The sequence below is a fragment of the Ursus maritimus genome, unplaced genomic scaffold, assembly GCF_017311325.1.
Source record: "Ursus maritimus isolate PB19 unplaced genomic scaffold, ASM1731132v1 scaffold_30, whole genome shotgun sequence".
Taxonomy (NCBI): domain Eukaryota; kingdom Metazoa; phylum Chordata; class Mammalia; order Carnivora; family Ursidae; genus Ursus; species Ursus maritimus.
This window is the reverse complement of record NW_024425564.1, coordinates 6,411,774-6,436,624: the sequence shown is the minus strand read 5'-3', so window position 1 is coordinate 6,436,624 and position 24,851 is coordinate 6,411,774. Positions and strand designations below refer to the sequence as shown.

The following is a 24,851-nucleotide window of genomic DNA, read 5'->3' as shown; positions in this document are numbered from 1 at the left end:
TGAGCACAGGGTCAGCAGCAGGAGAAAAACAAGAAAAAAGAAACCGAAAAGAGAGCAAAGCAGTGGGGAGGAAGGGCAAAATACAGAAGGAGCAAGGAACAAGAGCAGCAAAGACCAGAGTCCAAAAAAGAAGGTGATGACTCCTGGCCAGGCGGAGGGCAAAGAGAGGTGGGAGAGGAATCTAGGGCAAAGTGGGAGAGGCGATGGGTCCTGGATGGTAAGAGGAACAAAAGGCCAGATCTTGAGGGAGGAAAGCAGCTCAACAGAAAGACAAAGTGGGCCTGGGACAGGAAGGGCCAACAGGAGGTGCAGGAGTGACCATGGTAGCACACTGAGGGGGCCTCAATAGCCTGGGATCGGGCTGTGGACTGGGATCCGCGGGGGCCTGGAGCATGGCAGCCAGAGACTGACCTGCCTTCACCCTCCCACCTCGCACTCCCTGGCTCCATGCCCCTCCTAAGCCTTCCCCCACTCCACTAACTCAGCCACTAGTCGGCTGCCAGTTCACACTAGAGTGCCAGCTGTCCCCTGCCATTCAGCCAGGGGTGCAGTGGGCCCCACCCCAGACCCCCCCCCCCATCAGAGATGCCAGCATTCAAGCACCTCCCTGCACTGCAGTCAAGACAGGAGCGATGGCACAATGGCACAGTGATGAAGCCAGCTTGGGTAACAGTGGAACAGAGAAAAGGGCAATGTAAATGGAAAGAGACAGGTGTAAGGGACAAGGGTCAGGTGTGCCTTTCATCAGCCAGGCACTGTGGACCTCTTTCACCCTCACACCAACCACGAGAAGTACGTAGGAGGATTCCGTGCTGCTGATAAGGAATGTAGGCCCCGAGTGTTTAAGTCACACATCAAGGCCCCCACTAAGGAAAGGTAAAGCAAGGGATCCAGCTCAGGTGTTCTGCCCCCCAAAGCCTCGTCCTGCACTCACTGCCTGGATGAGGCTCCAGGGAGGTGGGGACAGGAAGGCCCAGAAGCCAGGGCTGCGCTCCGGAGGGAGGAGAGGCCTAGTTCCTGGGAGCCCTAGTTCCAGGTTGCCATAGTTACTCAGTCTGTTTTCACCCCAAACACAGTAATGGGGAGTGGGGGAGCCTGGCTGGACACGTGAGGTTCTCCCCTCCTCCTTCAGGCCTGGGCTTGTGGCCCGGGCGGCCCCTGTCCAGTCATCTGGGCGTTGAGCCCAGGCCCAGCCCACACCCTCTAGCTGACCCAGGACACTCCTGCGGGGCCAGGCCTGAGGCGCTGCTGGACAGGAGCCACTGACGGGATCCCCCCAGGTGGAGTGAGATTTGGCCCCTCACCCTCTGTCCTGTGCCCCTTCCTCCTAGTTAGAAGCACAGCCTTTCTTGACAGATCCGTTCTCATCCTTTTCTTTCAACCGGACTCTCAAGTCTCAGTATCCTCCAGTTTAGGGCCGAGAAGATGTGCCTCAACATCCCCCCTTCCCTCCAAACACCACCCCCTTCTCCACTGTGGCCCCTCCTTTCTGGCTTACAGCCCTCTGGCCCCAGCTCCGCTGTTTGTTCAAGCTGCTCGTCCTGGAAATCAAGGGAAGGGAGGGAGAACCTGCTAGAATGCAGGGGATCCAGGGAGGCTGCTCACCCCAAAGGGCGTGGGGCCCCCTGTCCTTCCTGTTTACTCAGACACATTCCAGGAACCTGTATCCTCAGGGCTGTCGCGCCATGAGACATCTCCCCCCCATTCCCCCCCCCCCAGACACAGACATACCCCAGTGTTGTAGGGGCGGGGACAAGGGGATGACATGAGGTCTGGGATCTCACCCCCACTCTATGTCTTCAGTGCTTAGTTCTCTGATATATTGGCCCTACAGAAGCCAATTTCCCCAAATTCTCCGTCATGAGCCAGGAAGGCAGCCACCATTCCTTCAACTCCCTCCAAGTTGTTTATTTAATAATAAAAAAGAAGATAGTACACATACATAAACCTGGTCTCCCACCACCACCCCTCCTTTACTCCCAGTGACTAGCTCCAAAATGTAAAAATGTCCCTTGTCCCTCCTGGGGACAAATTCCCACCTTCACCCCCCCAATAGAGAAACAAAAGAATAAAGAGTGTGTAGGAGGCCACCCACCCCAAAACTTCATCTCACTCAATACCCTCAAAGAGAGAAGCAGGAATTAGGGGTTCAGAGAAATGAGGAGCCCTATATTCCAAAAAGGGGGTAAGAAGAGAGGTGAACCGCTCATCTCCAAATAAGTGCTTAACCCCACACCCTGTCTTTCCTTTACGAATTGCCCCAAGCCCAAGGATCAGAGAACTTGGAAAAACCCCACTTGTTTGCCCCCATCTCCCGCCCCCCCCCCACCAGCTCTAAGTCAGTGTGAGTTGAAGAGGTCAGGGGTGATTGAGGTAGAGGGGCTGGTGGGAGGCCTGGTGGGCCTGGCCGGCTGCAGAAGCTGGCAAGGGGCCACCTGTGGCATTGCCCGGGGTCGAGGATGGCTGTTTTCGGAGTGAGGGGGGCACCGTGGAGGTCTTGATGTGAATCACCCTGGTGTCCATGACCTCACACTCGATCTGCATCATCTCCTCATAGTCCCCCGGGGCCCCCCGGCCTGACAGGGTCTCTGTGAGAAGGAGGGAGTTAAGGAAGAGGAGAAGGGCAGGCAAACAGAGGAGAAAAGTAGAGGTGGACAGGGAGGGAAGGAGGGGCAATGGGGAGGAGGCAGATCCACATCAGGAGGTCAATGAGAGGGTAGGGATGGAGTTGGTGCAGGGAGAGGAGAAGGGCAGGAAAAGAAAATGACATCGATGAGTCACAGAGAACACATATGATGGAGGTCACAGGGGAGAGGACATCAAGAGAAAACAGGAGGTGAGAATCTGGCAGTTCCCAGCCTATCCCCTCTGCCCACACCTACTCAAGCGCCCTCATCAAGGGACGGCCTGCACCCTCGTCTTCCTCCCATGTCTCCGGAGCTCAGTTTTTCTCTCCACCCATTTCCTGCTTCTTCTCATCCGGGAGTCTAGCCTCAGCCTCTCTTTGGAATGGCCCAGTCACTCCATTTCCCCCTTAACTCCTCATGTTGGCTCTATGAGAACCTCCCCCTTCCTCAGTTTCAGGACTCTTGTCCCCAGACCCAGCAGGGAGAGAATTACCATTGGGAGCCATGGCAGGCATCACCAGGGACATCTTGGGCCGAGAGGTCTTGTTGTGGCTGATGGCAGGGAGCAGCAAGTGGTCCTGGGAAACAAAGGGGCCACGCCGGGAGGCTGGAGGAAGAGATGTGGACAGGCTCCCCACCCCTACTCTAGAGCCTCAGCCTGAAGACAGACTGCTAAAGAACCCAGGGTGACAGGGATGGGGCAGGGAGGAACTCACCCTTCGGAAGGACACAACATAAAACGTGTCTTCTCGTCGGTCGATTGCATCCAGGAATTCTGGCTGCGAACGGTCTGGGCGGCGATACAGCTGCAGCTGGCCCACAGGATCCCTAGCCAGGTGGGGAAAGAGGGTTTGGGAGGAACTAAGCCCAATGCCCAGGTCCCACTAGGGAAGGTGGGAGAGGATGAGAGAAAAAGACGAGGAGACCCCAGTGGATGAGGAAGGCATAATGCCACTGGTGGCAATGACGGTCGGCACAGGACATATTCTGGGAGTTTAGCTCTTTAGAGTGAAATCTCCCTTAATAACAGACAAGCACCCCCATACACTCACCTCTCTGGGGGCCCCAGGGGTTGGGTGGGGACTGCCTTAACTGGAGGCGACTTCTTCCGTAGCTGAGACTTCTGGAAGGAGAAGTATCTAAGGATGTGAAGAGGGTGAAGGCAAAAGGGAAAGGGAGACGGCCCCTGGAAGCTGATGTCACCTCACACCCACCCCTCCACTTACCCCAAATGATCCCTCAAACCTCCACAATGAAGTGCTAACTCAAAATCCCTAGGACATTTAGTCTTCCAGTGGGCCTTCCTTGAGCCAGTCCTAGCCCTTCCTACCTGTCTCTCCTGGGCTCTCTGAGGAATCTTCCGCCGGCCTCTCTGGTGGCGCTGGACCCAGCCACTCAGCTCATCAGCAAGCCTAGGGAAGCAGAGGCGGGGTAACACCTCAGCTCTGAGCCAAGGCCCCCATTTTCCCTGCCTGCACACGGCAGGGAGAAGAGAGGGCAGGGAGGTCTGGTGCTTCAGCACACGACAGCTAGGCCGCCGCGGAGGGGCCTCAGAAGCTCAGGGAGGACGCCCCCGCCGGGAGTCCCCCACACCTCAGAGACTCGGTGCGGTTGAAGTGCCGGCAGTCAGAGGAGAGGAAGAGCTGGTCCAGGTCTCTCAGCAGCAACTCCTTGGCACCCCCGGGGAAGGCTGTCAGGTTCCTGGAGTGAGGCAGGAAGGGGGCAACGAGCTGAGGCTGCTCCCCTCCACCAGCAGAACAGGCAGTGATGGCAAGAGAACTCTGGCTCCCCTCAAACAGAAAAGGCAACTTTTGGGGAGAAGATACACTCAGTATCGCCGAAAGAGAGGGCCCGCTCCTCACCTGAAACTTGGCCGGCCTGGAGTGCTGGGCTGGGGCTCCTCAGGGCCCAGGGAGGAACCCTGGAGGGGTTCAACTCCCTGAATTGGCTCTTGCGTTGAGAACTCCAGCAAATGTCTCCGGGGCTGAGGCTGCTCTCCACTCATCCGAGGAGAGATGGGAGCCGGAGGAGGCTCACTGATGCTAGGGATAAGGAGTGGCAGGGTGTGAGGAATTCCGGCTTTATTGAGGGGCTGCTTAAGATCCTGGGCTCTACGGACAGCCCGCCTGGGTTCCAGTCTATTCTCCAAGAGTGAATCTCCTCACGTGTGAGATGGAAATGAGAACCATCCCTACCTCATAAAGCCAGGAAGCCTGAGGAACGCGGTAAGTGCTTAAAAGTGACTATTTTTACCAACGTTATTAGCACCATCTGCTCCAGGTGAGGACACACCATTTGAGAGAAATGGAATGAGAAGGGACTGGCCGGACGCACCGTCAGTGCTGAGGACACCAGTGCTGTCTGTGCGTAAGTGGGATGAAAGGCACTGTGCCAAGGCAGGCAAGCAGGCAGGCAGCGTGGAGGGTGGGCTCCACCCCGAAGCTTTTGGGGGGGCCAAGGGAGGTCTCACCTGACGGGTCCAAAGTTGAAGGTGATGAAGAGAAGGAAGACCATGATGCAGACCACCTTCCTGTTTCCAGACCCTAATTTGAGCTCGCTGTTCTAAGGTGCAGAGAAAGAGCCCAGAGAGAGGGTAAGTCATCCCAAAGGAGCCAGTATTCCCACTGGCCTCCCAAGGACAGACCAGCTTACCTCAGCCAGCAGGGCCTCCAGCCGCCGCCGGAGGGCAGCGTTCTCCCGGCGGAGCTGCTGGTTGTCGGCCAGCACGGCCTGCAGCCGAGCCTCCAGCCCCTGCAGGTACTCCTTCTTCTTCCTCCGTGACTGGCAGGCCGACTCCCGGTTCTTGATCATTCGCTGCTGCCGCTTCAGCAGCTTTGCCTAGGGTACCCAGAGGGCCAAAAAAGGAATGACAGATGGGCGGGAGCAGGGCACTATGCCACCCGACTTCAGGACTGCTCACCCCACTGCTCACGCCGGCCACTCTCCTGCCTTCCTGTCCTCTACCTACACAGCCAGGGAGGGGTTGTTCCTCTCTGCTAAAACATTTCAAGGAAGGAGCCCTTCTCTCAACCGCTCTGTGCTCCTGGTCCTCAGAGCTGAGAGAAGTCAGACTGTAGGAAGAACTTCCTTCATCCTGGTTCCCGGTGGAAACTCAGTTCCTTTCCTTAGTTGGGGGATCTTCCTTTCTCTCAGTTCTCCTTTTTAAGGGCCCACAGCTTAACCTTGCTATAATTAAAGACTACTTTACCTGGTTTTCCCCTAGGAAACAGCCTCCCTCTTCCAACTACTGCCACAACCGTAACCCAGTATGACTCCCCTGCCTTAGATTTACAGACACCATTCCCGTTTCTCCATCTACAGTGACAGCAAAACTAAGGATCCTCAAATCAGAGTCGATGTTGATACTCGTATATGAACCGAGATCCACCTGATCTTCAGATCGTCTTATGGGTTTGCTTCCTCACTTTTTGTTCCCTCCTCATTCCACAATTCTCTCTCCCACGACAGACTTCCCTCTTCCCTTCCCATTAACCGGTCTTACCCCTCTCCTCCCCAGTACTTACATCCACTTCAGGTGGGCAGGAGTTCCCAGGCATAGGGGCTGGAACAATGCTCTTCCTCTCAGGCCTTGGAGCCGGGGGGGCCGGCCCCTCAGGCTGGACCCGAATAGCACCTTGGATGAGGACAACTGGGGAGACTGGGGCAAGTGAACAGGAGAAGGTGAGAGCTGTAAGTCAAGTGGAGTTCTTGTGTCCACACCCGCACCTGAGCACCCAAGGGTTGGGAGCCTCAATGGCTGTGAGCTCCCCGAGAAAGTCAACTCAGCCCGTGTCCTTCTCGACGCCTTTAGTACCTGGGGGTGGCTGGACAAGGGGCTGCAAAAGGATGGTGGTGCTGGGAGGCACAGCTCTGGGTGGCATTGGGACGGTGGTTATCACCACAGGTTTGGGCTGCAGGGGTGGTTTCCGGGTGGGAAGGGCTTTGCCTGAAGAAAGGGGAAGGAGGGAAGGAATGTCAGGACTAGAGGCCTCCTGCCAGGGATCCCAAGGTGTCAGGAGGCCCCATTACCTAAGGAGCCATCAGAGGATGGGCCCATGCTGATCTGGACACCTCCAAGTGGGGGGCCTAGGACATCCTGCAGGAGACACCCTTGAGGGGACGGTGACTCTGTCTTCACTTCCAGTACCTCCTCTCCTATAAAAGCCTGTGTTGGGCATTCCAGAAGATATGTGAGTCAGGAGGAGTGTCAAGGAGAAGGAGCTGAAAAAGAGAATGCTTTCATACTTCTGAGAGTCAGAAGGAACTCAAGGAACTCACTGGAGTGTCTGGAAGGAGAAAGAAAAGTTGATGCTCACCTGGTTGGGGGACTCCGCTGAGAGCAGGGAAGCCTCAGAGTTGATGGAGGAAGATGGAGAGACAGGTTCTACCTTGGTCTGGACATCTGTGGGGGGGTTGGGATGAGACAAAATGCTGGATATCAGATAAACACTGAAGGAGAAGAGGATTAAGAGAGGGGATAGAAGACACGGTCCTTTCTCCTTGTACCAGAAAATAAAGCTGGCCCTAGGCATGCAATCCAGAAGGAGGAGGAGCTATGGGCTCCTGATCTGCTGGCTCTCTTCCTACCTCTTTATCCAGGACTTTCCTTTCTCCTTCCCTAGCTCCAGAAGCCATCATGTGTCCCTATGCTGACAACAGCCAAGTCTGCATTTCTACCCTTGACTGCTCCTGTGTCCTGATCCTGACTCTCTAGGTACCTGCTGGTCATTTCCTTTCTCATGTCCCCCCATGGGGCTCACTCGTATCCCTTCACACAAATTCTGTTTCCACTCTGTGAGCCTCCCAGGCACCAAATTGCAAAGACTCAGTCACCTCTGAGTCTTCCCGGCCTCTGTTAAATCCATCTGTGAGACTTGTTGATCACCCCACGTGGGCAAAATAAAACTCACCCAAGGGCCAGATTCAGCCCCAAGTTCACCAGTCTGCCACTAACTTTGGTCCATACCACTCATTTAGGTTCTTATTTATATAAGTGCCAATATTGCTATATTAAAATTTCAACTTCTATTTGTGGATAGGTAATACAGTCATATGATACAGAACTCCAAAGGACCAACGGGTAATTCAGTGAAGTGGATCTCCTTCCCTTCCTTGTCCATCAGCCACCCAGATGCCTTCTTAGAGGTGACCACTATTTGATTATTCACCACGTGTTATGACCCTCACGAGACTCTCCAAAAACAAGGATTATGTCTGATGCTTCCTGTCTATCAAATTGATGGGTAAAGCACAGTCCCTCAAAAAATACCTAATTTATTTAGGGGAGAATCTGACTCCTTGGCAAAGTCATCAGCAATCCGTTTGCTGTGAAAAGGTTTTCAATTCCTATTTGTTTGTCCTCTTTGTAACTCTTAATAATGTGTGGATATGGTCTGTTTATCTCTCCAGACCCACTCTGCATCCTTGCCTGCCCCGCGCTGAGGCCGGGGAGGAAAACACGAATGGATTAAATCATGGGACTCCCCTGCCCTCTAGCTTCTGGTTGGAGTTCAACCAAAGAGAGGCAGTGCCAGGAAACCCTAGAGCCACTTTGCAGTCCACACTCAACATGTACAGCATTGAATTCATCATCCTCCCTGACCGGGGGGCGTGGGCTCTTACAGTATCTATCTGCCCTAGAAAGAAACCCAGGCATCCTCTTCAAATCCTATCCTAGAAGTCACTGCAATTCATCCATCCTACTTCATTCTTTCTGCCTCCTTTATCCAAATATCCAAATATCCTACTTGATTAACTGCATCCAGTCCTGCCTCTCCACAATCCATTCTCTCTACTCTGCCACCTGAGTCATCCTCCTGATCACATTGCTCTCCTGCCTGATTCTTCAGAGGCTCCCAACTGCCCACAGGATAAAAGCTGAGTCCCTCAGCAGGGTGCCCACCTGTCCCTGCAGCCTCTGCAACTCCTTGCCATTTCCCACTCCCTCCTCACATCCACTCTGAAGAGATGCAAGTTCCATAGACACACACAAACACACCAACACACCAATCCCCACATTCATCTATTCATCTTCTGGATGAATCTCTATGTGTCCTTCAAAACTTGGCTCAGGAAACCCTTCCTCCAGGAGGACATCCCCAACCCAGCCCCCATCAGGTGAGCTGCCCCTCTTATGAGCTTTTGTGGCACCCTGTGATGTCTATCCTGGAATTCCCACACCTTCAGCGACTGGCGTGTATCTTTCCCCTCCCACCACACTACAGGATTCTCAGGTCAGTGTGGTGCTCACATCTTTTTTATCTTTGTATCCCCAGCACCCTGTCCAGTATGTGGCATGGAGTAGGTGCTCAATAAATGTTTACTATGTAAACACTTAAGAGGAAATAAACTTGGTAACACTTAAAAATAGCACAAATAATGTCAATTGTAGAATCTAGGAGTTGGGTATATGGTATTTCACCTTTTCTGTATGTTTGAAAAATTTTATAATAAAACATTGGGGGAAAAATATAAATAAATATTCCCTAGCCTGTCCATAAGCTTTTTTAAAAAAATGTAAGGCAACAGGAAGTTAAATCACACAATAGGATACTAGGGATGAGAAAAAGAAAGAAAAACCATCCCCATCTCTTCAGGGCTGACCTTGCTGTGGTTTCCTAAAATTCTCCCTCCCCTTTCTGGCCTCTTTCCTGGTGATCTGCTATTTCCCCTCCCCACCTTTTCCTCCCTGTACTGTTGCCTGCATCCCCTCCCCATCTATACACACACATACTCTGCCTTGGTAAAGCCTGGGGGTGGTGGCAGGCTGTTATTACCTGAGGCGTCATCAGAGGTGGGACCCACATTGATCTGGACAGTTTCAAATGGGGATGTTGGGTCATCTCCTAGGAGGCAGAGTGGGGGTGCCAAGGACTCTGTCTTCACAACCAGCACCTCTCCTACACCAGAAGCCTGGGTGAGAGTGGGAGGTGAAGTGGGGGTGGGGCACAAAAAATAAAAGAAAATAAGGGAAGGTGTTGAGAGCAAGAGCAAGAACAAAAGCTTTAGAGCTTACTAATTATTTGACATTCTGGTTTGAATGATACTAAGCATCTCCCAAAGCTGTCTCTGGCCCCTTGTTTTCTCTTTCTACTTTATTCCTGGGAGGGTTGATGAAGTCTCACGATTTCAAATATTGCCTTAAGAGTGGACAACTTGGGCAAGAGCAATTCTAGAATTCTGAGCAGTTAACAACTCTTCTTCTCAGCCCCACCATGGCTGTCACATATCTCCGTATATTAAAAAGACTCCATCTTTTTAGACAACTACACCAGAGACATGTAAAATGAGAATATTAAAGAAATTCAAAGGCACCACCACTACTCTGACCTATAGCACAAGAAATATTTTCTCAGCACCTATGGGTGAAGGGAATGGAACACAGTTCCTGCCACAAACAGTAGAAGGATGGCGATGGCTCTCACCTGGCTGGAGGGCTCTGTGGAAAGATGGGATGATTCGGAGCTGAGGGAGGAAGAGGAGCAGGGGGAGGATGGCTCAGACTTCACCTGAAGATCTGAAAGAAAAGGGCTAGGGAATCAGCAGGAAGCAGAGCCTAAGGAGTCCAAAAAGTGTCCAGAGACATGGAGGTGGGGATCCCCTCACCTGGGGCAAAGGGGAAAGAACACATAATAAGGGACTGAAGAAGAAAGGAGTGCACAGGCACTTATGAAGAGGAGGCGTGAGGATACAGGGAGTTCCGCAGTTCCTGGGAAACAGTGAAAAGTGAGGGTTTTGGAAGGATGAGGGTATCACAAAGGATATCTTTATTTTTTTATTTTTTAGATTTCATTTATTTATTTGAGAGAGAGAGAGAGAGAAAGAGAGAGAGAGAATGGGGGGGCGGGGCAGAAGGAGAAGCAGACTCCCCGCTGAGTAGGGAGCCTGATGCAGGCTCCATTCCAGGACCCTGAGATCATGACCTAAGCTGAAGGCAGACACTCAACCGAGCCACCCAGGTGCCCCTCAGAAAGGATATCTTACCTGGGAAGATAGGCAGGGGGTCCCAAGGTGGCTCAGGGGGGCTGACATCCATCCCCACATCCAGGGAGCTGCTGCCAAACTGAATAAAGGAGGGCATTAGATGGCAAGAATGTGAAGAAGGTAACAGCTCCATCAACTCTGGTCTGGGGCTGAATCCTGGTTCCAGGGCAACTCCCACCCGCCAAAGGTTAGAGACAAGGCTCGGGGGGCAATACCGGGACATCCTGCTCTGGGCAGCGGAAGAGCTGCGTCTGCTCCTCCGCCACATCATCCAGGCCAGTGTACAAGGTGCTGTCTGCAAGAGATGCAGAGCGTCAGGGGGGTCTTCCGGTGGCCCAGCCTACAGATCCACACACAGCCCTGGGCCCATCCCTCATTGGCTCGGCTCAGCCAGACCTACCGCCCGCCCACTTGAAACGTGATACAGCCAAAGAACTTCAGCCCCTCCTTCCCCCACCCCGGAACAACTCGACGTTTCCGCAGGGAGCGGAGGTGTTTCCCAACTCCCGCATCCCCCGAAAGCACAACGAGCCCCCCTGCTCCGCCCTCCTTCGGGTGATGGATTCTGTATTTGCCCAGCCTTCTTCTGTGGACCTCCGCTTCCTCTCTGCGTGCCTCAGGAGCACAGCATGCCACAGCCCTCCTCCCTCCCCGAGGCCTCACTCCGCAGACCCCAGTCCTCCGGGCTCAGCAAGTTGTCCGTGAAAAAACGTGTTGGGTCCGCAATCTCGCTGAGGAGCATCAGTTCCGCCATCTTTCTCTCCCGCCCCCCAACCATGAGACGGTTCCCAAGGCCCGCCTCTCCCCATCCTCAACTAATCAGTTGACTCTTAAAAAAAGGGGCGGGCGTCCCGGAAGCTCTACCGACCAGTAAGAGACTTGGGTGCTGAGTACATGAGGTGGCTGGACAGGCCGGGCCAATGGGAGCGCGGCAGGAGAATAGCACTCCCACTCAACAGGGCCGTACAGCTTGCGCATGCGCCGAACAGAAGCCAGCAAGAGAGAGCCTGGGAGTTGTAGTTCCCGGTGTTTAAAGGCCCGCCATCTCCCCAGTCGGTCCTAAATTTAGTAGTTTATGTATCTTGCATTCATCCTCGGATATAGATGAGCCCCCCCAAAATGCAGCACACATGATCATATGGCTTTTTATTGGTAAAGCAGGGAAAGAGGCTCACTGAGACCACTGCTACCCCCCTAGGAAGGCAAAAGCTGGAAATGGGACATGGGCTGAAACCCTCCCTCTGTCGCCTCAAAATCTCACAGCATAAACCACAATTCACAGGTTCCTGTCTCTTTTAAAATTTAATTTTTAATCAGCCAAACATCTTGCGCAGACCCTGAGCCAGCCCTGCATCTTGTTTCTTCCCCTGGATGATCACCTTTCCCAGCTCCTCCTGGGCTGCCCGGTTTTTTGGGTCTACTGCCAGCACCTTTCTGAGGTCAGCAGTTGCTTTCTCGAGGTTCCCAAGGGCAGCCTGGGCAACCCCCCTTCGGTACAAGGCCTTTAAATGGTCAGGCTCCCGCTCCAGCACTCGGTCACAGCTCTGGGCTGCCAACTGGGGCTGCCCTAGCAACAACTGACAGGCAGCCAGGTTGGCATGAAGAACAGTTCGTTCTGGAGGGCCAGGTGGGGGTAAAGTTAGCAGCAGCCGAAGAGCCCGGCCATAGCACCTGGCAGCCCCTTCAGGGTTCCCAGCTCGAAATAATTCTGTGCCCCTTGCACGTTCTTCCCTGGCCAGGGCTTCCTTCTCACTGGCCTCCAGCTCCCAGGAGTCCCTGCCCTGAGTGAAGGAGGCCAGTGTGAGCCTGAAAGGAGATTCAGAATGCTCAGAGAGCTGAAGCTCTGCCTCCTCACCTTGACACATGGACTCCAAGCATTTCTCTATGAGCTCCCCCCAAGTCCCCTCCCTCCACGGGCCTAACCCCATAGTTATCTCTGTCCAGCCCTCTGGCAGTCCTGACCCAAAAGGAAACCCAAAAGCCAGTACCCGGCAGCAGGAGCCCAGCTTAGGTTTATCCAAGCCATGGCCACGAATTATGATCTTCTTAACAAAGCTCCCATCGGGACAGTACCAGAGATCAGAAGCTTGAAGGGGCTCTGGCATCTCACTGGTTGATCCATGAGACTTAGCAGAGTCTCCTTGAAGTCCAGCAGCCAGTTTTTCAGTCCCTTGAGGTTTCTCTAGAATTTGGCTGGCTGGATTTGGGCTCACTCTCAGCTCAAGGATTTCAGTAGGAGGGTCTTGGGGCTGCTGCCTAATCTGGGTAGTTGATTCAAGGTTCTCCTGGGGGTTCTTTTCCCATTGTTGTTGTGGTTGAGAGGTGTTCTTCTCTCCCATTGGATTGACTGGTGGCGTCTCCATTTGGCTGCCTGGTCCCTTCCACCGTGGGTGAACAGTTTTGGTCGAATGGGATTATCAGTTTCAGGTCAGCACCTGAAAAGAAAACCAAAACAATGCTAATGGCAGGATTCTTATTTAGATTCCCTTTTCGTCCTCTCCCGTCCTTCTGGGACCCAGGCCCCCAGTCCTCGAAGTCTTTTTTTTTTTTTTTTCCCTCCAAAAATCTGTCGGGCTCGAGCCTCCTTCGGTCCACCCACGAACTAAGCCAGACCTAACCCAGAACTATAAATTCCACAAATCCCTGCGGCTCCGGTAGCCGCCCCAACTACGGACACCCGATCGAGTCAAAAAGTACCTGGGCGGCCAAAACGCCGAGCCTGGTGGCAATAGCCAGACCGTTCGAATCACCTCTCCTTCCGAAGCTAAGTGCTTCCTGAATACAGCCCTCAGAGCCTTGCTACAGGCGGGGAGGACGGCCGAGGGCCAGGGGCATCTGGGGACAATGACAGCTAACGCTGGAGCCCGCGAGGCTGCGAATCTAATCAAATTCCTGGCAGCCAATCCGGAGGAGGGAGAGGGCTGGTTGGCCCGCCTTTTGGACGTGACATCATCCTCCCCCTCCTCCGCAACCGGGAAGCTTCCAGGCCTTAGCAACCGATCCTGGCCGAATCAAACCAAACTAGGCGGAGTCCGACTGCCCGGGTTTTTGAGACTAAAAGTCTGGAGAAATCCTGGAAGGGGAAATTGGGGTTCATGAGGGAGAGTGAGGGAATGGCGGAGCTGGTGGTGAATGATAGCGGTAGCAGTGTTTTTCTCTGAAGACCTCAGGCCCACCTGTGCTATTCTCCTTGTCCCCGTGTTCAGGGCTTCCTGCCGGAGCCACCCAGCCTGCTCCCTCGCCCATTCAGTCCAGGGTGCTGCAAGAGAAACCCTCAGGCCTCTTTCTCCCCGACTGCCTCTATCCCCTTGTGGGATCACCTGCAGCTTCTCCTTACTTGTTCCCTCATATTCATCATTGGCTTTCAAGTCTTTCCCCTCAGGAAATCTTAGTGCTTTTCAAACTTTGATGTGCATGCACATCACCTGGGGAAGCTGTTAAGTTTCAGGTTCTGATTTAAGGAAGTCTGGAGCGGGGGGGGGTGGGGGTGGGGGGCGTGTCCATGATTCTGCATTTCTTTCTTTCCTTCTTCCTTCCTTCCTTCCTTCCTTCCTTCCTTCCTTCCTTCCTTCCTTCTTTCCTCCCTCCCTCCCTCCCTCCCTCCCTCTCTCTCCCCCAACCTCCCTCCCTCCCTCCCTTCCTTCTCTAAAGTCTACTTTATTCAGATTTCTTACTTTTTGCCCAATGACCTTTTTCTGTCCCAGGATCCTACCCAGGATACCACATGCCATTTAATCATGTTTCCTTAGCTCTTCTTGACTTTGCGTTTTCTCTGCCCTATTTTTCAACCTGTTTTGAACTACTTTTCAAGAGATGCTCTTTTACTTAAAATTTTAAAAAATTCTTTATTTAAATTCAATTTAGCTAACATTTACTATATTATTAGTTTCAAGAGTAGAATTTAGTGATTCATCAGTTGCATATAATACCCAGTGCTCATTACATCACCTGCCCTCCTTAATGCCCATCACCCAGTTATCCTCTCCTCCTACCCCCTCCACCTCCAGCAACCCTCGGTTTGTTTCCTACAGTTAGGAGTCTTATGGTTTGCCTCCCTCTCTGTTTTCATCTTATTTTATTTTTCCTTCCCTTTCCCTATGCTCATCTGTTTTGTTCCTTAAATTCCACACATGAGTGAAATCATAGGATGTTTGTCTTTCTCTGGCTGATTTATTTCGCTCAGCATAATACTCTCTAGTTTCATTCACATCCTTGCAAATGGCTAGATTTCAGTTTTTTGATGGCTGAGTAATATTCCAGTATGTGTGTGTGTGTGTGTATCTCACTTCTTTATCCATTCATCTGTTGATGGACATCTGGGGTCTTTCTATAGTTTGGCTATTGTGGACATTGCTGCTATAAACATTGGGGTGCAGGTGCCCCTTTGAATCACTATGTTTATGTCCTTTGGATAAATACCTAGTAGTGCAATTGCTGGGTCATAGGGTAGATTTATTTTCAACTTTTTGAGTAATCTTCATACTGTTTTCCAGAGTGGCTGCACCAGCTTGAATTCCCACCAACAGTGTAAGAGGGTTTCTCTTTCTCCACATCCTCGGCAACATCTGTCATTTCCTGACTTGTTAATTTTAGTGGTTCTGACTAGTGTGAGGTGGTATCTCATTGTGGTTTTGACTTGTATTTCCCTGATGTTGAGTGACGTTGAGCATTTTTTCATGTGTCTGTTGGCCATTTGTGTGTCTTCTTCAGAGAAATGTCTGTGCATGTCTTCTGCCCATTCTTGAATGGATTCTTTGTTCTTTGGGTGTTGAGTTTGAGAAGTTCTTTATGGATTTTGGATACTGGCACTTTTTCTGTTAAGATATTTGCAAATATCTTCTCCCATTCTGTAGGTTTCCTTTTAGTTTTGTTGACCGTTTCCTTTGCTGTGCAAGACCTTTTTATCCTGATGAAGTCCCAATAGTTCATTTTTGCTGGTTCTGCATTTCTAACAAGCTCTTGGATGCTATAGACCCATGGACCACACTTTGAATAACGTGATTCTAGAATAACTCATCCCGTTCTTGTCACCCTTGCTCTGTGCCCCTTCAGTTTGTAGTATATTTTGCATATATAACTGGTAAAACCTGACCCATTGGGTGTGTCAGTGAAAAACTGGTCCTTCTCCTCCGGATAAAAGATGTAGGTCCCTTTTGTGATTCAGCCTTGCTTGACCAGCTCCCAGCACAGGCTGGGGCACCACAGCTCTTCAGGGAAGGAGAATCCTGCTCTTAGTACCTCACTTTGGCTCCTTCTTCAGTTTGCTCTCTAATCACCTGCCATTGTGCCCCAGACTACAAGTACCATGCCAGGATAGCCAGAAGGGGAGGAGTTTCATCAGTACACACAGACTTGTGTCAAAACAGTCCTCTCCCTGTTCTGTATTGAGGCTCAAGTCACTAACCTAGGCTTTTTCTCTAGTTTTATTTCTGGGTTCTGTGTCAGAATAACCTTAGTCCACTGCCACCTCTTCCCTTACGGCTAAATACTCTGATTCTTGTAATGCCTGGGCTCTTCGTGAAAATTAATCCACCTTTTCTCCCTCCCTTTTCCCCTTTCCATTTCAAGGATTTTTGGAAAAGGCAGGATGTTTGGAACGAGTCACAAAAGGTTTGATTGCAGCCTAATCCCTGGACAAAGTTTGGTAATTTGTATTGTGTGCCTTAACTGAGAGCGCCACTCTGATGACCCTTCAAAGATCAGCTTCTCTCAATGAGAAGAAACTGTACTCTGCTACAAATATATTGCTTTGTAATGTTCCCTTATTTTGTGTGTGTATGTTTCCGTTCCAACAGACTCTACAGGGCAGAGGCCTTGTCTCTATTTCTTTTGTGTCATCTCATTCATTCATTCATTCATTCATTCAACAAACGCTTATTGAGCACCTGCTATGTTCCAGGCAGCATGATAGGAAGTGGGGCTACATGGATGAATGAGACTGACACAGTCCCTGCTCTCAGGAAACTCCTAGTCTGGCCAAGGGAATACTAATTACAGTGGCATGAGGAAGCGTGAGATGCTATGAGAGTGGATGAAGGATTAGGGGATATTCCTTGGGGGTGAGACATTTTTGCTGCCATTCAAAGAATGAGTTGGAACTGAATCTCAGTTCTAATAGACCCCATATTGAAAACCACTGACTTAGGGATCCCTTGTCACTTGACTATAAAAACACATACAAACATAGGCACGTAAACTCCTAAAAAAAAAAAAAGTAATCCAAATCATCCAAAACGAAAATATTTTTTAAATAAATAAAATTTGAATTTCATCAAAATGAAAACACAAGGTTTAAGTTTTATGAAAGAGGACTCAGAATCCTCAGAGGAGAAATCCATGGATCTTTAGATTCCCCCAGGTTTCAACTTGAGGAGTAAAAGGGATCAAGATGTGAAGACTCAGAAGTGGGGAAGAGCACAGGTTCTTCCACAAAGTGTTGCTGCATGAATGTTAACTGACTCACTGCTTGCTCTCTTCTGGTTCCCTGCCCCTTGAGCCTCATTATGCTGGGGCTCAGCTCTCTAGGGATAGTCACCGAAGAATTAGGAAGAAGCAGGGAAACAGGCTAGGAGGATTATATCCCCCGGCCTGATTAGAGAACATGGGATCTGAGGAGGACATAAAAAGAGGATAACAAGTGAAAGTTTGCTTACCTGTTGGGGTAGAAGCTTGGATGGAGGAGTGAGGACAGAGCAATGTTTCCTTTCTCTTTCCCCTAAAGATTTGAGAATGAACTGGAAGAAGAGCAGCCTTGAGGCAAGGAAATGAAAATGAACCTTCTCCAAGTGACTAGATTGAATCCCAACTTCCCACTACAAGTGTCCTCTGTTCTCTCTCTTGGTGTTGCAAGGACAAACCTCACCAACATGTAATTGTATGGATGCTTTGGGACATGACTTAGCCTGTGTCTGTCTAAGACACTTCTCCTGCCTCAGGTGAGAGGGATGGGGGGGGGCTGGGAGGAGCACACAGGAACCTCTGGAAAGGGAATGAGATTAAGGAAGACTCTGTGTTAACAAAGTCAAAGTCAAAGTGGCATCTGGGAGAATGGAAGGACTTGGGGGGTGGGGTGTCACTACATCTGCAATCTGTGATTATGGACAATAACCCTATGCTGGAATAATTCTCCCTTCATCCAAGTCATTATAGGGGGCATTTAATGCTGTTGAAGATCTTTCTGAGGGATGGAAGGAGCCGAGATGCCCTTCAACAGATGACTGGATTAAGAAGTTGTGGTCCATATATACAATGGAATATTACTCAGCTATCAGAAAGAACGAGTTCTCAACATTTGCTACAACATGGACAGCACTGGAGGAGATAATGCTAAGTGAAATAAGTCAAGCAGAGAAAGACAACTATCATATGATTTCTCTCATCTATGGAACATAAGAACTAGGATGATCGGTAGGGGAAGAAAGGGATAAAGAAAGGGGGGGTAATCAGAAGGGGGAATGAAACAAACTGAGGACCTCAGAGGGGAGGGGGGTGGGGGAATGGGATAGGCTGGTGATGGGTAGTAAGGAGGGCACATATTGCATGGTGCACTGGGTGTTATACACAACTAATGAATCATCGAGCCTTACATCGGAAACTGGGGATGTACTGTATGGTGACTAACATAATATAATAAAAAATCATTAAAAAAAAATCTTTCTGAGGGAAATCCCATATCTGACAAGTTTCTGAGGATTTGCCTATAAATGTTTTTAAATCCCACCTGGAGTCACTTCCATCCGTCCGTCCTTCTTTCTGAGGCAGCTCCTTTCAAGGTGGCTCAGAGGATCTGGCCATATTCTGCTACTCTCCTTGCCCTATCCCATAAGGGCGTTTTGTGTGTGGGTTTTTTTTTTTTTTTATCTGAAGTATGGTTGACACACAATGTTACATTAGTTTCAGGTGTATGATGTAATGATTGGCCAGGTCTATACGTTATGCCATGCTCACCACAAGTGTAGAGACCATCTGTCACCCCATGCTGTACCTTTTATCCCTGTGACTTATTCATTACATAACTGGAAGCTTGTATCCCCCTCTCTCCTTCACACACTTTGCCCATCCCCCGGCCCCCTCCCCTCTGGCAGCCATCAGTTTGTTATGGGTCTGTTTCTGCTCCATGGGGGCATTGTTTTGCCTTCATCAATGATCTAACCTGATGGCAGAAGCAGAGAATAGGTTCAGGAGCTGGTACAAGATAATTTGTGAGCTGGTGGTTTCTACCTCGTCTCTTCACACACGCAAAACATGTGACACTTGCCCTCTAAATGGGTGAAGTAAGATTCTTAGTCATTCAATAATCTTTACCGAGTATTCAGAATTTGTCAATGAAACATGGAAATACAAAAAGTTGAAAATAGAGCTACCCTACGACCCAGCAATTGCACTACTGGGTATGTACCCCAAAGATACAAATGTAATGATCCGAAGGGGCACCTGCACCCCAATGTTCATAGCAGCAATGTCCACAATAGCCAAACTATAGAAAAAGCCCAGATGTCCATCAACAGGTGAGTGGATAAAGAAGATGTGGTATATATATACAATGGAATATTATGAAACCACCAAAAATTGAAATCTTGCCATTTGCAACAACGTGGATGGAACTAGAGGGTATTATGCTAAGCAAAATAAGTCAATCAGAGAAAGACAATTATCAATGATCTCACTGTTATGTGGAATTTAAGAAACAAAACAGAGGATCATCGGGGAAGAGAGGAAAAAATAAAACAGGAAAAAACCAGAGAGCGAGATAAACCATAAGACACTCTTAATCATAGGAAACCAACTGAGGGTTGCTGGAGGGCAGGAGGGTGGAAGGATGGGGTGACTGGGGGATGGACATTAAGGAGAGCATGTGATGTAATGAGCACTGGGTGTTATATAAGACTGATGAATCACAGATCTGTACCTCTGAAACCAATAACACATTATATGTTAATTAAAATGATAATAAATAAATAAGAAAAATGGAGATAAAGGCAGAGAACCCCACCAGCAATCTAATAAAGTGTAAGGTGTCCTAGTTTACAAAAGATCCAGATACACGAGTGAAAGTGATAAGTGGCAGGGAAGTTATTTCCAACTCGGGGTGATCCTGGAAAGTAGTCCAGAGGGTTGAGCCTTGGAGGATGGCCATTATTTTGATCTGCAGAAATTGGAAGGATTTATACAAGGCAGGCAAGAGAAGGAAGTGAAAGCCACTTTACATTCAGTATTATTCCTCTCTGGCTTGTCAATCTCAGCTTTCCCAGACTATTTCAATACTCTGTGCAGGCTGCCCTGTCACCAGGCATCAAGCTGGTTGGAATTTTTTATACCCTCACATTCCCCTGCATTCCATGCTCACCACATGGAACCATATGCTGCACTTACTCTCTGCTATTTATCATCAGCATGAGAGACAAAAATTCTAGCTTTCCAAAGGCTAAATAAATTTCCCCTTCTGTTTAGCTTTGGTGGTTTCTGTGGTTTTAGTTCTGCTGGGATTTATGTCAAAATTGTTCCTCCCTCCTCTTTGCTCCCAAAGCATTTTGCTTGTATATTCCTTATAGGCAGGGTTTTCAGGCAGGATGAAGCTGTGAAAGGCAGACTTTTCCACAGTGAAACATTTAGTGATAAGAACTTCTCTTTACTGAATCTTGACCATGCAATATGACCACAATACCAGGCACAGTACTGTTTTTAATCAAGTGATGAGGAAGAGCCTCTTTGTGGTGGTGATATTTGTGCAAAGACATAAATGATGTAAGGGAACAGGTGCTCAGATAACTTAAGGAAGAGTGCCGGGAGGAGAAAAACAGGAGCGCAAAGGCCCTGAGGCAGGAGGGAATAGGATTTTTCTGTTAAATTCGTAACAGCTAAGAGAACAGCTAGGAGGCCAGAGTGGGTGGAGCAGAGTAAGCAAGTCAAAAGGTGGGAGGAGATGAAGTCAAAGAGGCAGGGAAGAACAAGGTCAGGTAGGCTTCATAGGCCAATGTGAGTATTTTGGATTTTGGTCTAAGTGTATATATAGTAGCCATCAGAAGGTTTGAGCAAGGTGAGTGAGAGATATCATCTGGTAATTTAAAAGATCACTCTGATTCTGCATGGAGGAAGGACTGTAACAGGCAAAAATGGAAGGAGAAAATCCAATTAAGGGGCTAGTCAAAGGACAATGGTAGCATGGAAGCTGGGATTAGGGAGAGGATCAAGAGAAGAGTCCCGAGGCCATCTAATATGTAGGAGTCTGGAAGAGAGGTAGGAGCTGTCAGTGAAGACAAAAGGAGCAGAAAATAAGGAACTAGGGAATATAATACTTTCTTTAGTTGGATCAAGCAAGAGTATTAAAGTGAAGAAAGCATTTCAAGGAGGAAGGAGCATTCAACTGTGTCAAAAGTTGCTGATGGTCTAGCCCAGGCTTTCTCAATCTTGGTGCATATATATTACAAAGTAATTTAATGAACATCATGCAGCTTCAGAAATAAAATCTTCCTGGGGCGCCTGGGTGGCTGAGTCAGTTAAGCATCTGACTCTCGATTTCTGCTCAGGTCATGATTTCAGGGTCCTGGGATCAAGCCCTGTGTCATGCTGTTTGTTCAGGAGGAAGTCGGCTGGAGATTCTCTCTCTGTCTCTCTCTCTGTGCCCCACCCCCTCACTCTTTCTCTCTAAAATAAATAAATAAATAAATCTTTAAAAAGAGAAAATAAATTAAATCTCCTGTTACTGTTAAAGTTCCCTGTGTATATTCCTCTCTAATTGGAATTCCTCTCCTGCCAAAGAGTATCCACTATTCTGAATGTTGCGCTTTCACTGCATAGGTGAGTAGAAAATGAGGTGGGTTTTTTTTTCTTCTCAAAGACGAGCTATATTATTACATCTTTATATAATGTTGGGAATGTTTTGGTAAAGAGGGGGAAACTGATTGTGCAGGAGAGATAAGAGTTAATTTCAAGAGTCCTGTTTCTGAGAGGTAAGAAGGGACAGGATCCCAATACACAGATGGGGTGGGATACCTATCTGCTAAAGAAAGTTGCTCTAGTTGAAGCCATATGTTTTAGGCTTCCCCCTTCTCCCTTTGTGGTCCCTAAGGTGCCTCTAAGCTTGTAATTCCCAACCTTAGCTGCCCTTTGAATTACCTGGGGATGTCTAATATATATATATATTGGTGCCTGAGTCCCACCTCTAGAGATTGTGATTTAATTGGTTCAGTATGTGACCTGGGCTTTGGGATTTTTAAATGCTCCCAGATGACTATAGTGTATAGCCAGGGGTGAGAACCAGTGCTCCAAGGAATGCCTGGAGCTCTGTTTAGAAACCACTGCTTTAGTCCAACCCAAGGAGAGAAACTCCTTCTGGCTTGAGTCAGGGGGTGAATTGATCTGAGCCCCGAGGGATAGGTAAATGTTGACCAAGTGGACATGCAGATGTGAAGGAGGGGAACATCATGAGCACAAGCTCAGATGTGGTCTGAGACACATGACAAGCAGCAAACAGTTTGGTTTGTAAGAGATAGAGTTTAGAGAAAGAGGTCTAAGATTTGAGAATAGCCGGGCAAGGACCTGGGGGTGGGAATGATGAGTAATTCAGTTTGTTTGGAGATTAGGGTGAAGAGAGAAAGCTGGGTGTTTTTAAATTATGGAAGGGGTTGAAGGCCAGATTACAATTTTATAAATAATGGAGTAAGCAATAGGGAACCTTGAAGGGCTTTTGAGCAGTGAAGTTATAAAAGAAATGTGTTTAGGGACAACAGTGTTGAGAGAGACTGGGAGCTGCAAGAGGTAAGAAGTAGGGAGACCTTTTAGAGGAGCTGTTGTAGCAATCCCAGATGAGGTCATTTTTCAGACAAGGCTGGGGAAAAGTTACAGATTCAAAAGATATTCTGTGATAGAATTGATTTGGCTTGACAGCACACCAAAAGTAAAGGCAGAGGGAGATGGAGGAAGCATCGAGTTTTCAGATAAGGATGATGGGGAAATGGTGCCCTTAACAGAAACAGGGAAGCAGGTTTTCCATGGCATTTCATCATTTTGGTTTGGAACATACTGAGCTTAGAGGATCAGCAGCGTGGTCCATGTGGCCATATTCCACAGGCACTGGAAGAATGCCTACATGTATATAGGTTGGAGACTGTCTCAGTCAACTCGGACTGCTGTAACAAAACACGATTGCATGGCTTATAAACAACAGAAATTTCTCATAGTTCTGGAGACTGGGAAGTCCAAGATCCGGGTGCTGGCAGATTTGGTATAAGGTGAGAGCCCCCTCTGGTACATAGAAGGTTTTCTTCTCCCTGTGTCCTCATGTGGTAGAAGGGGAAAGGGAGCTCTCTGGGATCTCTTTTATAAGGGCACTAAGCCCATTCATGAGGGTCTGTCTTTGTGACCTAATCACCTCCCAAAGACCCCACCATCACACTAGGATTAGATTTCAACATATGAATCTGGGGGAGAACACAAACATTCAGTCTATGGCTGAAAAACATTTAGTTAGAAATGATATCCGAGTTTGGAGTAGATGAGATTTTCAAGGGAAAAATCTCAGAAAAGGAAAAAATCTAGAGACAGACACTTAGGGGAGACGAGGAGGAAAAAAAAGAGGAGAGGAGGAGGGGGGATGATTAGAAGTATGTGCAGAAGTAGAGGGGGGAAAGATAACTTGTCCCTGAACCAGGAGAACTGGAGAATCTAGGGTCAAGGGACAGACATAAGAGGGTTCAGAGAGGCAGTGTGCCCACACTATGCAAATAGCATTGATTTTGGTTCCTGGTAACTTCTGGTCATTGGGTACGATTTGAGAGAACAGTTTCTGTAGAGTAGGGAGTGGAAGCATATTTTAAAGGGTTAAGAAATTTGGAAAAAAAGGGGGGGTTAAGAAATTGTGGGTATGAAAAAAAGAGAGACACAGACATATCCCTGACAATATTTATTTAAGGGGTTAGTGAGTAGGTGGTGAGGAAGGGGAAGCTGCAAATGTGAATTCTTTTTTCGAGCTGTTTGGTGAGCAAACCACATAAAATCTGAAACCTCCCAAGGAGAGCCCACTATTTCCATACTCCATCCCATCCCTCCTCCCATATCTCCTGTCTCGGTGCATGGATTTCCTTCTAGATCGTAAACCCCATGAGGTCAGCGTTCACATCCATCGTTTCAGCAGATGTCTCGCCAGCACCCTGCATGGTGTCTGCACGTTGTCTGAATGCGCAAATTCAGCATAGAACCCTGGCCTGCAGGTGTACAGATGAAGATACCAAGTCCACTGCTTATGCACTGCCCCCACCCCGACCAGAGGCCTCCTGGCTGACCTCAGGGTAGGAGAGGGCAACTAGCTCCAGCTGGACTTTGAGAGCCTAGTGCCCTCCTCCCTGGGACTCTGCTGTGATCTGAATGTTTGTGTTCCCTCCAAAATTCATATGTTGAAATCGTAATGCACAATTTGATAGTATTAGGAGGTGGGGTCTTTGGGAGGTGCTTGGGTCAAGAGGGTGGAGCTCTCATGAATGGGATTAGTGCTTCTTATAAAAGAGACCCCTACAGCGCTCCCTTACCCCTTCCAACAAGTAAGGATACAATGAGAAGTCTGTAACTCAGAAGAGGGCCCTCACCCGACTAGGCTATGCTCTCAGACTTCCAGCCTCCAGAACTGTGAGAAATAAATTTCTGTTGCTTATAAGCCACCCAGTCGATAGTATTTTTGTTATAGCAACCTGAATGGGCTGAGATGGCCTCCCATAGCACTCTGCTCCCTTGCCTATACACGTGCAACAACCATGTAGGGCTCTAATCCAAGTGGTTTGCCACCCTCTGGCCTGAAGGCAGGAACAGCTGTAGGCAGTTGGCATCTTTTCCTGTCACCCTGTTCCTGACCAACTTCTTCAGAATAGTCTGTTCTTTTCTCCTGATTTCCTGGAGTTCTGGGGCTAGATACTTGGGTCTACTTATAAATCCTCTCTCTTCAAAGCCCTAAGCCCAGTTTAGTAGAAAGTGGAAAATGTGCTAGGGAAAGAAACCCCCACCAAGAATGGACCTCATACCAGATCTCCCTGGTAGGATTCCTAAGGAGACCCCCCCCCCCGCCCTGTCCCCAGCTCCCACAGTTGTGTCTGTCTTTCTGGTGTCTTGGAGATCTTTTCCTTCCACTTTTGTCTCTGTCAGTTTTCTTTTATCTCTCTTTCCCTTGGAAGGGAAGCTGAGGGGAGGTAAAAGGAGCAAACAAAAGAGGAGGGTCTTTGCAAGGCTGCAGTCTTCGGAATTGCGGGTGATAAA

General features: G+C 49.2%; 2 protein-coding genes across 3 annotated transcripts; both read right to left on the bottom strand.

Moving 5' to 3' along the window:
• Nucleotides 1-1,887: 1,887 nt before the first annotated feature.
• ATF6B (activating transcription factor 6 beta) lies at nt 1,888-11,440 on the bottom strand. 2 transcript variants are annotated; one of them, XM_040644797.1, is made up of 18 exons: nt 11,283-11,440; nt 10,826-10,905; nt 10,611-10,689; nt 10,052-10,143; nt 9,404-9,539; nt 6,944-7,029; nt 6,657-6,792; nt 6,442-6,573; nt 6,152-6,285; nt 5,280-5,465; nt 5,098-5,189; nt 4,490-4,669; nt 4,221-4,328; nt 3,958-4,039; nt 3,680-3,750; nt 3,344-3,455; nt 3,121-3,205; nt 1,888-2,588 (listed from the first exon to the last, which is right to left on the bottom strand). In XM_040644797.1, the coding sequence occupies exons 1-18, from the start codon at nt 11,386-11,388 to the stop codon at nt 2,359-2,361; spliced, it is 2,127 nt and encodes a 708-aa protein (XP_040500731.1). In that variant the 5' UTR covers nt 11,389-11,440; the 3' UTR covers nt 1,888-2,358. The 2 variants fall into 2 exon arrangements, with proteins under 2 accessions (XP_040500731.1, XP_008710086.2); XM_008711864.2 differs by having other exon boundaries at nt 11,274-11,412.
• A 302-nt stretch (nt 11,441-11,742) lies between these two features.
• On the bottom strand, nt 11,743-14,057 carry FKBPL (FKBP prolyl isomerase like). Its single transcript, XM_008711863.2, has 2 exons — nt 13,308-14,057; nt 11,743-13,045 (listed from the first exon to the last, which is right to left on the bottom strand). Exon 2 carries the CDS (start codon nt 12,971-12,973, stop codon nt 11,924-11,926), a length of 1,050 nt encoding a protein of 349 aa, XP_008710085.1. The 5' UTR covers nt 12,974-13,045; nt 13,308-14,057; the 3' UTR covers nt 11,743-11,923.
• Between the last annotated feature and the right edge of the window lie 10,794 nt (nt 14,058-24,851).

Coding starts and splice junctions, on each gene's coding strand:
- ATF6B (XM_008711864.2), bottom strand. CDS start 11,388: ATGGTTGGGGGGCGGGAGAGAAAGATGGCGGAACTGATGCTCCTCAGC. Junction 7,030..9,403: donor CACCTCTGATGACGCCTCAG/GTAATAACAGCC, acceptor ACCCCCCCACAG/ATGTCCAGACCAAGGTAGAA. Junction 3,751..3,957: donor AGAGAGCCCAGGAGAGACAG/GTAGGAAGGGCT, acceptor TTCTCCTTCCAG/AAGTCTCAGCTACGGAAGAA.
- FKBPL (XM_008711863.2), bottom strand. CDS start 12,973: ATGGAGACGCCACCAGTCAATCCAATGGGAGAGAAGAACACCTCTCAA.